At 39.8% G+C, this 16,083-nt stretch overlaps 1 protein-coding gene across 3 annotated transcripts; it reads right to left on the minus strand.

Moving 5' to 3' along the window:
* Window positions 1-725: 725 nt before the first annotated feature.
* LOC110496197 (uncharacterized) lies at window positions 726-15,933 on the minus strand. 3 transcript variants are annotated; one of them, XM_021571955.3, is made up of 8 exons: window positions 13,672-15,933; window positions 8,775-8,977; window positions 8,176-8,280; window positions 8,002-8,094; window positions 7,638-7,748; window positions 7,368-7,491; window positions 4,600-6,069; window positions 726-4,338 (listed from the first exon to the last, which is right to left on the minus strand). In XM_021571955.3, exons 1-8 carry the CDS (start codon window positions 14,009-14,011, stop codon window positions 2,456-2,458), a joined length of 4,329 nt encoding a protein of 1,442 aa, XP_021427630.3. In that variant the 5' UTR covers window positions 14,012-15,933; the 3' UTR covers window positions 726-2,455. The 3 variants fall into 3 exon arrangements, with proteins under 3 accessions (XP_021427630.3, XP_090064749.1, XP_021427632.3); XM_021571957.3 differs by lacking the exons at window positions 726-4,338; window positions 4,600-6,069 and adding an exon at window positions 6,997-7,192; XM_090208623.1 differs by lacking the exons at window positions 7,368-7,491; window positions 7,638-7,748; window positions 8,002-8,094; ... (1 more) ...; window positions 8,775-8,977; window positions 13,672-15,933 and adding an exon at window positions 6,460-6,865.
* Between the last annotated feature and the right edge of the window lie 150 nt (window positions 15,934-16,083).

A 16,083-nucleotide genomic window follows, 5' to 3' on the forward strand; every position in this document is an offset into this window, starting at 1 on the left:
GTAGGAAAATAAAAAGCATGGCATGTCATAAATTGTGTAATGGGATTTTAGTCACCCTAAAATATTGTAATCTAATAAATACAGTTTATATGAATTTTATACATATTTTCTGTATAAATATCAGATTTGTTCTTGGAAAGCTGTGAGTGCCATTATATGATACAATATCAGTAGGTGTTGCATTTACAACTTGTCAAGCCCAAATCAAACGAAAATCATTTTTATTTTTTACAAGCAGGAATGAGAGAATACAGATGGGTCGCGAGCGTCAACTGCGTCAACTGCATCATGTGTTTCAAGTTAGAAAGCACGTTAATTTTTCTCGCGGCTACACAAGGCAATGCTGGTAACGTGAGCAGATAAATTGCCAGAAAATAAAACGGTGTGCATGTCAGGAATGAACAATTATAGTAAAGTGTCTATTTTGTGTTAAGTTTAGCTACCAGTGTCAATAATACAAATTTGAAAACAATAACTTTATGCCTACCTGTTAATTTCAACACAGGCAGGCTATGGCTGGGAAACTGAAGGAACTCTGTCCAAGAGAGAATACTGTTATGTAGAAAGAATGAGACTAGCTAAATTCTTTATATAAACCGCTACAGTAGGGTAGCTACAACTCTCCTTGTGACCCAACATAACAGGAGGCCGATACAGTGGCTCCCGTAGGACATATAAAGTGAGTCAAAAAGGAACACAACAAGAATTGACAAGGGCTACATAGCGAACATAAAAATACAACCGTTTAATATGGAATTCACGCGCGCTACTCTCGCAAGCAAATTGACACCGTCGCTCTGTGTGGTTTCGGCTTAAATCCTATCAACTGATTTGAGACAGTGTATGGCTGTGGATTGACCAAATTGTTTGAATGGAATGTTGGCATATTTACGGTTAATAAAAAAAATGGAGTCATTCCTCTGAAACTGTCTTGCAAGCTAACAAAAATACAGTGCAGGTAAATTCTTCACAATATCTTACCACAGCACTGGCAAACCATGCTGACAAACTCCCTGACCAATATGACTGACCTTTGGACCATCATAAGAAGGTTCATGAACATTCTAGTATTCAAATTCCTAATTATATAAATGAAATTGGCATAATTTCTAATCCCCTTTAATGTATTCCCCCACCACCACTCCTGATTGCACTAAACTAATGGACAACCATAATTCTACTAACAGCTATTTTTACTCACATGTACGGTACATGCAGTTAAATAATTATACATACAGTACCAGTCAAAAGTTTGGACACAAGGATTTTTCTTTATTTTTCCTATTTCCACATTGTAAGACAAGACATCAAAACTATGAAATAACATATATGGAATCATGTAGTAACCAAAAAAAGTGTTAAACAAATCTAAATATTTTATTTTTGAGATCCTTTAAAGTAGCCACCCTTTGCTTTGCACTCTTGGCTGGTTACTACATGATTCCATATGTGTTATTTCATAGTTGATGTCAATGTCTAGTTTTACAATGTAGAAAATAGTAAAACATATAGAAAAACCCTTGAATGTGTAGGTGTCCAAACTTGACTGGTACAGTATGTATAATTTGTACCGTACATGTGAGTAAAAATAGCTGTCTTCATTATTATTCTACAATGTAGAAAATAGTTCAAATAAAGAAAAACCCTTAAATGAGTAGGTGTGTCCAAACTTTTGACTGGTACTGTACACTCCTAATTTTCTCTTTCTGCAAATGCTGGATTATCACCCGCAGTGGCCAATCCATCAATCATTCTTCAAGCCTCAAATGTCCACAGATTAAACCATCTTTCCAAGTATGATGCCATTTTGCAATTGAAACCCATTGAAAACCTAACCTTTGAACTGAAGAGGGCGGTCCATAAACGCAGACGAAGGATATCAAGGATCTGGAATAAACGTGAGGCATTCATTTTGACCCCTACCTTTAAATAATAAAATAAAAGAATTGTTCAACAAAATCTCTTCATCTGAGCAATTGTATTAGTATAAAATAATATTTCCCTTTTTTTTAAACATACAATATAGCTCAGTATTTCAAATATTTGTGACATTTTTGCTCATCTTTATCAAGGGTGTCAATAATTTCAGACCCCACTGTAGTTTGAATTTCTCATTACCCTGTCTTAGGAGGACATATATCCCCCCCCCCCCGCTGCCCTTCCTTCACCCGACAGTTGACAAATGGCAGATCAAAACTAATTTCACACATATAATAGATGTCGCCTACAGACCAGATTAAAATCACAATAGTCTGATGGATGACAATATTAGGCTATCAATTGCCAATTGTGAATGAAGGATTCAGCACCGAGCATAGCGCCTCGGTGGGGCTTCGCTCATATGATGACGAGTAATATGTAACGTAACAATTACTTTTCTCAAATGTAATGAGCAATATATAACAGATTACTTTGGATTCATTAAACACTGATCGAGGACCACAAATCCCGAACATTACAATGATGTGTAATGTAGGGGGGTATAATGTAGGGGACTTGTATGGCTATATAAACACAACTTGTTTTTTTGGTGTACCCTCAAAAGTGTTCTACGGTTGAACGCCATGCCACACTCTTGACATTTGAACGGCTTCTCTCCAGTATGGATGAGCATATGTCGTTTTCTATCTTTGCTGACATAAAAGCGTTTATCGCATACGGGGCACGGATACGGCCGCTCCCCTGTGTGTCTCCGTAGATGCTCCTGCAGCTCACTCTTCTGCCTACAACCTTTTCCACACTCTTGGCACTTGAATGGCCGTTCTCCAGTGTGTGTCCGGGTGTGTATCCTCAATTCAGCTGTAGATTTGAAACCTTTCCCGCAGAGATCACAGAGGAACGGTCTCTCGCCAGTGTGGATTAACATATGCCTTCTTAACCATACCAACTGAAAAAACTTCTTCCCACAGTCTGGGCAGATGAAAGCCGCATCTTTGTGATGTAACATGTGTTGTTTCAATAGCTCTCTTCTCTGGAACCTTTTCCCACAAGTGGAGCAAGAGTGGGGTTTTCCCTCAACATGACTCTTAGAGTGTGATTGTAGTAGTTTTTCACTTCGGAAACCCTTTCCACACTCGGCGCAGAGGAATGGTTTCTCCCCTGTGTGAATTCGCTCGTGAATAGTCAGGGTATACTGTGTTCGGAATAATCGCTGGCACACAGAGCATTGGTAAGGAGTGGACTCATTTCTCTGATGTAAGCGCAGCTCAGTTAACGAAACAAAAGTCTTCTGACAAGAAGGGCATGGGAACGGTCCCGTAAATTGATGAGTACGACTGTAGTGGCTCTTCAGGTCCATGCCCTGTGAAAAGATCTCTTCACAAAAGGTGCACTTCAAGATGTCAGAGCACTTGTTGAGACTTTCCTTTTGGTGAGAAGCAATGTGCCTTACCATGGTTGCTTCAAATTTAAAAGTCTTCTGGCATACGGGACATGCTTTGGGAATTGTCTTTTTATTAGAGGACTGTGCTGTAGTGGTGGGAACTTGAGAGGTTGTTGGTTCCTGGATTGCTGTACTGGACGGCTGAGGAATCTCATTTTTCTTTTCCCTACGAGTCGTCGACCATGCTGGCCTACTCCCATTTTTGTGACTTCTATCTAACCGACAACCTCTTTTGCTCTGCTGGTGTCTCTTCCTTTGACTGTGGGATACAAAAGCCTTCAAACATCGGGGACACTTGAAGCGGCTTTTGTCTGGGGCATGATGGTAAAAATAGTGGCTTTTCAAACTAGACGTTTGTGAAAAAGTTGCATGGCATACAGGGCACGTTTTAGAATTATTTGTATTTAAGGGAAGTCCTGGAGTTATGCGTGCAGAAGGGTTATTTGACCCCAACTCCTTCCCTTTTTTGACGGCTTCACTTGTAGGACAATCTCTTTTGTTACTCTGGTGTTTCTTCAAAGCACTAAGGAAGGCAAAAGCCTTCAGACAAAGAGGACACTTAAAAAGTCTTCTGCCTTTGTGAAACACAATAAGATGCCTTCTCAACATATACTGAACTTGAAAAGTCTCATGGCTTAAATGGCATGTTTTTGGATCAGTACTTGCATTACTGGACTCTCCCGAGATCCTGTCCTTTCCATGCTGATGTTCATTGACCTCCTGTTTCATCATCTCCTCACAATCATTCTGCCAATGTTTTTGTAAGTCGTCCAGATGGTCAAAGCCTTCCCCACACTGGGTGCACTGGTGAGGGCTCTGCTCAGTGTGAGATCTCATGTGTGTTGTCAAATCCTTTGCTTCAACAAAACTCTTCCCACATAAGGAGCATATTTTGGCGCGTTTGCTTCTTTTAGAAGACTGCCCCGTGGTATGGGAAGCAGGACGAGGATCACCACCTGGTGTTGAGAGGAGAGAAGTACCATTGTTAAAGAACACAGAGATGTCACTCTCAACCCAGTTATTTCACACACACACACACACACAACTGACATACCCCTAACTTAAACCATGGAATTAATTCTACACACACACACACACACACACACACAACTGACATACCCCTAACTTAAACCATGGAATTAATTCTACACACACACACACACAACTGACATACGTCATAAATATATTGTTTAAAAATATACAAATGTTTTACTCACCTGTCACAAGACCGTTGTCATCAACTTGGGTTTGCGGCACTACGGGCTGAAGTTCCAAATCAGGCACATCTTCAACTGCCCGTTTTCTTCCAATATTAATTCGGCTGTCACTTTCATCCCTCTTTCTCTCTTCCGTTGGCTCTCTGGTGGGCGTCTCGTCTTTCCCTTTTCTAGAAACCATTTCCTCATTTAGATGCTCCGACTCGACATCCACAGAAGGCCCTTCATCCTGATCTGAAGACATGACTTCATCTGAAACCTTGACAGTTTCCTTGGGCCCAGGCATGTCAGGCATGGCGGCGAGAAAGGTGTGCAGTTCAGAAAAGAACGGACAGGTCGCTCGGCCACTACTGCTTGGGTTCCTCAGTGCTTGTCTGTAGCTGTGCTTCATGTGCTTCATCTTTGATTGGCACTGCTTCCACGTCCTTTTGATGCCAATGTTCTTTAGCCGCTCTGAAACTTCACTGTACGCGTGTTTCTTTCGGTAACTCTGCTCCATCATCTGAAGAACCTGTTTGTTTGACCATACAGAGATCAGTGCTTTCGTCCCCTCCTGGGTCCAGGTCCGTGTATCATTGTCTACCAATGTTGTTGAGGACATATCTTCAACCATCTGTTTGCAAAGTTTTCTGGGGGGGATTTTCATCTTGCTGTCACTTTGAGGGCTGCAAAAAGCATCATCCCTCTTTCCCTCTTCTGTTTGCGTTTTGGTGAGGGTCTCGTCTTTCCCTTTTCTAGAAACCATTTCCTCATTTAGATGCTCCGACTCGACATCCACGGGCCCTTCATCCTGATTCAAAGACACGACTTCATCTGAAACCTTGACAGTTTCCTTGGGCCCAGGCATGTCAGGCATGGCGGCGAGAAATTTGTGCAGTTGAGAAAAGAACGGACACGGTCGGCTGCTCGGGTTCCTCAGTGTTTCTCTGTATCTCCACTTCAAGGCTTTTATCTTATTGTGGCACTGCTTCGTCGTCTTTTTGACACCAAGCTCCTTTAAACACTCCGAAATTTCTCTGTACACATGTTTTTTTCTATAACTTTGCTCCATTTTATGAAGAATCTGTTCATCTGACCATACAGAGATGAGCACCGTTGTCTCATCGGGGGTCCAGCAGGTCCATCCGACGTCATCTGCTGTCATCGATGACGTTGAGGACATGTCTTCTCCATCTACAATCTCGACCTGTAAAACATTATAAGCCAACTGATGTTGCAGTCTCTCCTCATAGTTCTTCTCTCCCCATTCTTCATTCCTTCTATCAGTCATTTCCACTGCCTTCTTAAACGTGTCCAAACTCTTCCCCAGCGCCTTCCCTGCATGATCTTGCTCTATCAAAGTGTCCCTCTCTTTTCTGGGTGCACATGTGGCTACAGACTGGCTATGTGAGCGTGCTTCATCAATGTCCATTTCCACCCTCTCCGAGAACGTGTGAGACAGTGAAGAGAGGATGCGATCATCAGCACAACCTGAAACATTGAAAAAAAAAAGAGAGAAAACAATCAAATATTTTGCCTTCCTGTGACTTTCATGATATATACTCATTGATTCTTGAAGAATATACATTGCACTCGGAAGGTATTCAGACCTTGACTTTTTGCATATTTTGTTATGTTACAGCCTTCTTCTAAAATGTATCAAATTGTTTTTTCCTAATCAATCTAAAACACTATACCAAAATATGACAAAGCAAAAACAGGTTTTTAGAAATTTCTGCAAGCATATAAAAAAAAACTAAAAACTGAAATATCACATTTTCATAAGTATTCAGACCCTTTACTCAGTACTTTGTTGAAGCACCTTTGGCAGCGATTACAGCCTCAAGTCTTCTTGGGTATTATGCTACAAGCTTGGCACACCTGTATTTGGAGAGTTTCTCCCATTCTTCTCTGCAGATCCTCTCAAGCTGTCAGGTTGGATGGGGAGCATTGCAGCACAGCTATTTTCAGGTCTCTCAAGAGATGTTCGATCGGGTTCAAGTCTGGGCCACTCAAGAACATTTAGAGACTTGTCCTGAAGCCACTCCTGTGTAGTCTTGGCTGTGCACTTAGGATCACTGTCCTGTTGGAAGGTGAACTTCACCCCACCCCGAGGTCCTGAGCAGGTTAACATCAAGGATTTCTCGTCCTTCTAGATGGTTCTCCCATCTCCACAGAGGAACTGGAGCTCTGTCAGAGAGACCATCGGGTTCTTGGTCACCTCCCTGTCCAAGGCCCTTCTTCCCCGATTGCTCAGTTTGGCCGGGCGGACAGCTCTAGGAAGAGCCTAAAGGTATGTTATTGCTTTGTCATTATGGGGTATTGTGTGTAGATTGGTGAGAAAAAAACATTTTACATTTACATTTTAGAATACAGCTGTAACATAACAAAAATGCTTAAAAAGTCAAGGGGTCTGAATACTTTCCGAATGCACTGTATATGCTTGTTTTAATCCATTATTTGTAAACATACTTGTAAACAAACACTTTATAGCCTCAACATGGTTAAAATTATAATTTTGGAATCATGGATGGTCAGTCCTTGCATCCATAGCGTCGTGTACGAGCGTATAAGTGGTTACATTTCTCCAGCCCTATGTTTACCAAATCGATACCTTGAAAATAGAAACAGAGCGTCACCCATAGCATATGCCCAGGTTTCCTGTCAAACAATGGGAGCATCTCTGCAAAAGTTCCCGTCCACTGTAGCAGGTTGAAATGTAATATTGTTTATATTGTAAATATGTTTATTTTCCACTTATGAAAACAGAGCTGGGAAAAAAAGCCTACCATTAGTGAACAAATGGCCATGGCATCTGTGGTGTTGAAGGAGAGTCTTCAAAGGCTGAGGTTGAGTCACAGACTGTGCACACTCCTTCAGCATAGAGGGGGCAGGTCTGAGCCAGGATGCAGTCTGAGAACGGGAGGTGGTTTTAAAATGTGCAACAAATTCAATTGACCAAATAACAAGAATGTATGGTACACTCAGCAATATGACAACATCAATTAAAAAAAATCGGCCAAGGCTGACACCGCCGGCTCTTCCCAAATTGCTCATACCTGTTGAAATGTTGGTGTTGGGAGCAGTTTCTCCAGCCTGGAGAGGAACTCCCACATCAGAGTCTGCAGTGCCGTGTCATACATGGGGCCAAATTCCTCTGGAAAAACTTCCTAGAAGAGTCGAGTATAACAGATTAAATAAATGCATTCTTAATTGAGTGTGAGGCATCCTATTGACATAATTAGTAACTATACAAGTCATCTCAATATTAGCTAATGCAAGTTGAGGTTCAGCAGTACGGAGTAAGCCAGTAACAAGGATTTCAATGGAATAGGATATGGAATAGATTGTGCATGCACTGCTGTTCAGTTTAACTCCTAGATTTCAATGTCAGTTTAGCAGAAATATTGTTCTCACACCAACCTGGAAGAAGTGTTCCCTCTCAAGTGGGTCATCGAGAAGAGTTTGTACAAGTTCCAAGAAGTTTGACTCTGATGCCTCCACCTCTGTATCTATCTACAGAAAGTATACATAACACAGTAGGTCAATTAACCTGGCCGGCAGAGTTACAAGTCTTGATCACAGACTGGCACTCACCTCCTTTTCTCTATGAGTGATGATGCAGGTCCTCATCCTGCTCAGGTGTGGCTGGATGGTCTCCGGGTCGGCTGAATGATCAGAGCGACACAACTCCAGAACCAGCTGGCAACAAACAAGTAACACTGAAACATTTTGGACGCAAACCAATCTGGCAGTGAGTACGATATAGGAATGTTCTAGTATGTGCTATATACTATAAAGTCAAAGCCTGTATCAAGTGAAGCCATGTCACTCAGTCGCCATACTGGCTACGCCCGCAGGGGCGCTTGTTTTTCGTGAAAAGACCATAGCTGTTTGGCTTACACAGAAACTGTGACAGAGAGCATGATCAGAGAGAGCAGCAAAAATGATTGGTTACGTGGAACCTTCATGCTGCAGAACCCATTGTAAAATCAGTTATATGGCATACCTCCACTTAGTACCAAAAAATATGGTCTAGTTTTAGGGGCCCTTAAACCAATAAACTGATGCGATTCTCTATTTTTACCTTTATGGGGAGTCCCATTGAAACCAAGGTCTCTTTCACAAGGGAACCCTACATGCGGACAATGTCACCCAACTTCCTACCTCAACCACACCCCTTCTTAATTTCTCACCTGTGCCCGCAGTCCCATGACGAGCTGGACTTTCTCTCTGTAACTCATCAGATCAGGGGTTATTTCCAACACAGTGGTCACAAACTCCTCCACCAACCCGTAGTCCATTGTGTCTCTGCGCTGAACTACTTGCCATAGAGCTGCAGACACCAGCCGCAATGGAGGAACCAGAAGACGCAGAGACGACAGAGGAAGAGGAAGACCTGGTAGGAAAGAAACGCTTTGTTGACGTTCCAAGCCACCTTTATTGCGATTGCGGACTATCGGACTTTTACATGTCATGTGGCTTTGTTGCTGAGTAGCCTAATGTGGGTGGCAGTAGTATGGAGCGAAATACCTGCCAAAAGGTTGAGCGTATGTATCGTTAGGATCGTAAGAAAAGCCATGCGTGAAACGTAATTTTGTTATCTGTGAACATACAAACACCATGTTACGATTACAGACTAACATTGCAGGCTTGAACAAATCTTGTGTTGCAATTCTGACATATACAATAATACCTTTCAGAGTTTGGGCAGTTTCGTCTCACCAACAACAACAAAAAACGTACACCAAACGGTCTGTGAGGGGTGCTACGCGAACAAACATAACACACGCGAACAAGCATAACACCGTATTAAAAAATGACGTAGACATACCCATGCATGCACCTTATCAAAATATGAATAATCCAGTATTGCACCACCCCATTCTCTGGGCTCTGTTTGCAATCATAACCAGTAGTATCTACCAGGAATAATAAAACATAACCAGTAGTATCTACCAGGAATAATGAATCATAACCAGTAGTATCTACCAGGAATAATGAATCATAACCAGTAGTATCTACCAGGAATAATGAATCATAACCAGTAGTATCTACCAGGAATAATAAATCATAACCAGTAGTATCTACCAGGAATAATGAATCATAACCAGTAGTATCTACCAGGAATAATAAAACATAACCAGTAGTATCTACCAGGAATAATAAAACATAACCAGTAGTATCTACCAGGAATAATAAAACATAACCAGTAGTATCTACCAGGAATAATGAATCATAACCAGTAGTATCTACCAGGAATAATAAATCATAACCAGTAGTATCTACCAGGAATAATAAAACATAACCAGTAGTATCTACCAGGAATAATGAATCATAACCAGTAGTATCTACCAGGAATAATGAATCATAACCAGTAGTATCTACCAGGAATAATGAATCATAACCAGTAGTATCTACCAGGAATAATAAATCATAACCAGTAGTATCTACCAGGAATAATGAATCATAACCAGTAGTATCTACCAGGAATAATAAAACATAACCAGTAGTATCTACCAGGAATAATAAATCATAACCAGTAGTCTCTACCAGGAATAATGAATCATAACCAGTAGTATCTACCAGGAATAATGAATCATAACCAGTAGTATCTACCAGGAATAATGAATCATAACCAGTAGTATCTACCAGGAATAATAAAACATAACCAGTAGTATCTACCAGGAATAATGAATCATAACCAGTAGTATCTACCAGGAATAATAAAACATAACCAGTAGTATCTACCAGGAATAATAAAACATAACCAGTAGTATCTACCAGGAATAATAAAACATAACCAGTAGTATCTACCAGGAATAATAAATCATAACCAGTAGTATCTACCAGGAATAATAAAACATATCCAGTAGTATCTACCAGGAATAATGAATCATAACCAGTAGTATCTACCAGGAATAATGAATCATAACCAGTAGTATCTACCAGGAATAATAAATCATAACCAGTAGTATCTACCAGGAATAATAAAACATAACCAGTAGTATCTACCAGGAATAATAAAACATAATCAGTAGTATCTACCAGGAATAATGAATCATAACCAGTAGTATCTACCAGGAATAATAAAACATAACCAGTAGTATCTACCAGGAATAATGAATCATAACCAGTAGTATCTACCAGGAATAATAAAACATAACCAGTAGTATCTACCAGGAATAATAAAACATAACCAGTAGTATCTACCAGGAATAATGAATCATAACCAGTAGTATCTACCAGGAATAATGAATCATAACCAGTAGTATCTACCAGGAATAATGAATCATAACCAGTAGTATCTACCAGGAATAATAAAACATAACCAGTAGTATCTACCAGGAATAATGAATCATAACCAGTAGTATCTACCAGGAATAATGAATCATAACCAGTAGTATCTACCAGGAATAATAAAACATAACCAGTAGTATCTACCAGGAATAATAAAACATAACCAGTAGTATCTACCAGGAATAATGAATCATAACCAGTAGTATCTACCAGGAATAATAAAACATAACCAGTAGTATCTACCAGGAATAATAAAACATAACCAGTAGTATCTACCAGGAATAATAAATCATAACCAGTAGTATCTACCGGGAATAATAAATCATAACCAGTAGTATCTACCAGGAATAATGAATCATAACCAGTAGTATCTACCAGGAATAATGAATCATAACCAGTAGTATCTACCAGGAATAATGAATCATAACCAGTAGTATCTACCAGGAATAATAAATCATAACCAGTAGTATCTACCAGGAATAATGAATCATAACCAGTAGTATCTACCAGGAATAATAAAACATAACCAGTAGTATCTACCAGGAATAATAAAACATAACCAGTAGTATCTACCAGGAATAATAAATCATAACCAGTAGTATCTACCAGGAATAATAAATCATAACCAGTAGTATCTACCAGGAATAATGAATCATAACCAGTAGTATCTACCAGGAATAATAAAACATGGAACAATAATAGATGTTTGGTGAATCTATGAGTTATGTATGGCCACTGGAGTCTTTGCTACTCAAAATATATTAGAATATTTTTATATTGATTTCATCACTAAATTTAAATTTTGCCAAAGCATATTCTGTAGGAGGGGTTAATATGAAGTTAAAATAATTTGACATGATTTATATGAATCGGGTAATGAACACACAGACTTTGAAAATAACACGGGAGAGGTTAAACGTAGTCTGGCATAAGTTTATTCCCACACTTTACAATAACGCTGTCGCAGTGGTCTTAGGTAGTCACCGTATAGGCTACTCCCTCCATCGACACACTGCTGCCCAGTTGAAGAGTTTGTGATCTCCATGCAGCACCACAGCACCATGCGCCTTAGGAAAAGCACCCCTTCTGGAGGCATGCAGTCATAGAGCCATTATAGCCTCATGTAGGACTATTTGCCTACGAGCCAAATAAAGTGCAGAGCATGCGATCTTCGGTTTCTTGGCAATTTCTCGCATGGAATAGCCTTCATTTCTCAGAACAAGAATAGACTACCGAGTTTCAGAAGAACGTTCTTTTTGAGCCTGTTATCAAACCCACAAGTGCTGATGCTCCAGATACTCAACTAGTCTAAAGGCCAGTTTTATTGCTTTTTTAATTAGAACAGTTTTCAGCTGTGCTAACATAATTGCAAAAGTGTTTTCTAATGATCAATTAGCCTTTTAAAATGCTAAACTTGGATTATCTAACAACGTGCCATTGGAACACAGGAGTGATGGTTGCTGATAATGGGCCTCTACACCTATATAGATATTCCATAAAAAAATCTGCTGTTTCAATCAAATGTATTTATAAAGCCCTTCTTACATCAGCTGATATCTCAAAGTGCTGTACAGAAACCCAGCCCAAAACTCCAAACAGCAAGCAATGCAGGTGTAGAACTACGGTGGCTAGGAAAAACTCCCTAGAAAGGCCAGAACCTAGGAAGAAACCTAGAGAGGAACCAGGCTATGAGGGGTGTCCAGTCCTCTTCTGGCTGTGCCGGGTGGAGATTAACAGAACATGGCCAAGATGTTCAAATGTTCATAGGTGACCAGCAGGGTCAAATAATAATAAGCACAGTGGATGTCGAGGGTGCAACAGGTCAGCTACAATAGTAATTTACAACATCAACAATGTCTACACAGTATTACTGATAAATTTGATGTTATTTTAAATGAACAAAAAAAATGATTTTCTTTCAAAAACCAGGACATTTCTAAGTGACCCCAAACTTTTGAACAGTAGTGTATGTTCAACCTTTTGGCAGCTATCTCACTCCGTACAGTAGCCTAGAAGCTTGCCATCTATTGGACAGTTTGTTACTACTTCTACAATGTCAGTGAAACAGAAATGAGTAAACTACATGAATGAAGGTAACTACGATTAAAAAAAATAAAAATAGCTTACATGCATTTATTTGACACTCTTCAATATAACAACTAACCTATACTACAGTCAATTTAACATAATGAAGCTTTGATTTTCAGACAGTTTTTTTTTTTTTTTTTTTTAAACCTCCCCACCTTGCCCAAATCCGATCAGAATTTTATTTTGATAACAGCAGGGCCAGTTTTTCTTGAGCAAGGCACTTAAACTCCCCCAGCTGTTCTCCATCCAGGGGTGCTGCACACTGTGCCTCTCAACGCGTGTGTGTGTGTGTTGTCTGGGGGATATTGGGAAAGACAGAAGACGAATTCCCATTTCAACTAAACTTGTCCTCCAGCCAGCGCTCTGCTCTCTCTTTTGAACCTTTTTCTGGTCGCAATTAAGCCTCGTTACAATCTTTAGACAGGCAGCCCAATTCTGATCTTATTTTTCACTAATTGGTCTTTTAACCAATCAGATCAGTTCTGTAAAAGAGTTTCTGTGAGAAGAGTTGATGCGATTGGTCAAAATATCAATTAGTGGGGGAAAAAAATAACTGAATTGGGCTGCCCATCTAAATGCATCCTTAAACTCTTGAAAACGATGATCTGTGTGACTGGGTTTACACCAATTGGTCTTTTGACCAATCACATCAGATATTTTCACATCAATAGCGACACTGAAAACTACTAATTTCAATTTGCTTACCATTATCTTCCTCATCGTCGGTTTCCTTAGACTCAGGCATGTCAGGCATGGCAGCGAGAAATTCGTGCAGTTCAGAAAAGAACGGACACGGTCGGCTGCTGCTCGGGTTCCTCAGTGTTTCTCTGTATCTCCACTTCAAGGCCTTCATCTTATTTTGACACTGCTTCCACGTCCGTTTGACACCAAGGTCCTTTAGCCGCTCCGAAATTTCGCTGTAAACATGTTTGTTTCTGTACGTTTGCACCATCTTCAGAAGAATCTGTTCGTTTGACCATACGAAGATCAGCGCCTTTGTCTCCTCCGGGGACCATGTCCATCCAACATCGTCTGGCAATGACATTGTTGATAATCGCCTACAGCAGCTAGTAAGTTAGATAGTACAAGGTTAATATTAGTGGTAGTACCTAGCTAAATTCAAACGCTTCGGTCGCCTGAACAGTGGACTACTCCCTCTTTGGCTGGCTACTTCCAGACGTGACGTATTGACGTCATCTACAAGGACCCGTGGTTGAGTTCCATGTGGTCTTCTTTGCAGTCGTGCTGCGTGTCTGAATATTGCCAAAGATGTAAGAAATGGAAAGGAACACGGACTAATTTACCGAATCAAGTTTGATTTAAATGTCTCTGTAAAACAGTCCAGATGATTGTATCAATGTCTGCACACGGAGTTCAATTTGATCATAATACATGTATTCTATAGAAGTGGCGAGGTCTGACATAATTCCATATTTCAGAGATTACAGAAAAGCATGTCTATTTATTTAATTAGGCAATACATTTTACATTTATGAAGTACTTTGAAAACTTTAATGAAAGAGAGCCTTCATGTTCCGTCATAGACCTATGAATTAAAATGTTTACGCAAGAAGGCTTACCATTTGTCCTATGGTTTAGGTATCAGTTGCAGATTTACCATCAAGGGGCCTTGTGAAAAGGATAATATTTTTAGGAATCCAGTCTCAATTTACTGTTGGTAGTAGAATACACAAGGTTGCAATAATCTGGGATGAATTACCGACAGGGCATGAAGGGCACTTCCAAGGGCCCCCCTCTGGCCTTTTGGGGGCCCCTCTTGATTTTGTTATTCAACCAGATATTGTATGAACATGGCATAAGTCAAGACAAAATGTGTATAATTGCAGGAAATTTGTTCTCTACTTAGTAGAGAAATATGTAGAGTAGAGAAATATGTTCTCTACTCAGCAAAATGTGTAGAATTTCTGAAAATGGACTTTAACATTGAATTTGATCATACCCCCCCCCCCCCCTCCCAATAACAAGAAACACACCCCTTTATTATCATTTTATTTAGATTACCCAAAAAAATGGATGTTGAGGTGGTGTTGAACAATTGAAGCACCCTATCGATATGACTCTTGTCTGATAACATCATCCTACATGGTGCTTTTTCTGTTCCCATGAACTATCACTTCTTATTTAGTGTAAAATGTTGATTGCAAAAAGCTTTAAATATAAAAAGGTCAAGTGTCTTACCGTAAAAACACAAAAATGTGGATCTTGAAAAGGTAATTGTATGCATTTTGCACACTTTTTTCCAGTGGATGTAGGTGTTTTTTGCCATGAACTCGAGTGTTATCCATCAACGTCCATGAGAAATAGAACCCATTCAAATATTTAAAAGCTTTCTTCATTATTTTATAGTCCTAGTTCATTTCTCTCTCTTCAAAAGTTTGTTTTTCATGATTATTGTATTTATTATTTTATTTCAGATATTCTGTGTGTCCCTGATGTCACTTCCCACCCTGTTATTTTGTTGTACTGCTCCTTTAAAAACAGCCCCTTCCTACAATGCCACCACATAGAGCTTGCCAGCTTGTAGTCCTTTAAAGCAGACATTCCTATGGGGGAAAATTAAAATGGGGAAAGAATAGGGTTTTGGGTTAAATGCCGATAATAAGGTCGGAGGTTAACACAGGCTTAGGAGATCTTATATACGTTTTGTTTATTATTACATAAATGTTTCAAACCTCAAAGTCTAGTTAGCTGACAAAGATTATCTCATAGAACAAAAACAGGTCAGATCTCCTAAGCCTGTGTTTACCACAGACCTTATTTTCGGCCTTTATCCAAAACTCCTACAAAAGACGCCATTCATTTCCCCCCATAGGCTTTGTCCAACGAACCATGGAGTTAGTAAATATTGGTGTTGTTTTGTAGGCACTATTTCTCTCTATTCAGGAAGTGTCATACTTTCTTTGGTGGGGAAACAATGGTGCAAAGCTAAATAAATAAACACTTATCTATTTTTCCATGTTGTTATTCTGTGTGTCCCGCTCAAATTCCTCAAAATGTAAAACGTTTGATAGGGAAGTTAAAATCCGGTTCAAGTGTTCACCATTATGCTACCTCAATCTTGCTCTCTCACAGAGCTATGGCTAATTTAGGCTCCAA

The sequence above is a fragment of the Oncorhynchus mykiss genome, chromosome 18, assembly GCF_057628025.1.
Source record: "Oncorhynchus mykiss isolate SJ-2025 chromosome 18, ASM5762802v1, whole genome shotgun sequence".
In the NCBI taxonomy this organism is placed as follows: Eukaryota; Metazoa; Chordata; class Actinopteri; order Salmoniformes; family Salmonidae; genus Oncorhynchus; species Oncorhynchus mykiss.

What these genes read in the sequence shown, in the direction of transcription:
- LOC110496197 (XM_021571955.3), bottom strand. Translation starts at nt 14,011, where the DNA reads ATGTCATTGCCAGACGATGTTGGATGGACATGGTCCCCGGAGGAGACA. An exon ending in CGACGATGAGGAAGATAATG is followed by an intron (nt 8,978 to 13,671) that starts GTAAGCAAATTG and finishes CTTTCCTACCAG; the next exon opens with GTCTTCCTCTTCCTCTGTCG. An exon ending in TGACAACGGTCTTGTGACAG is followed by an intron (nt 4,339 to 4,599) that starts GTGAGTAAAACA and finishes TCTCAACACCAG; the next exon opens with GTGGTGATCCTCGTCCTGCT.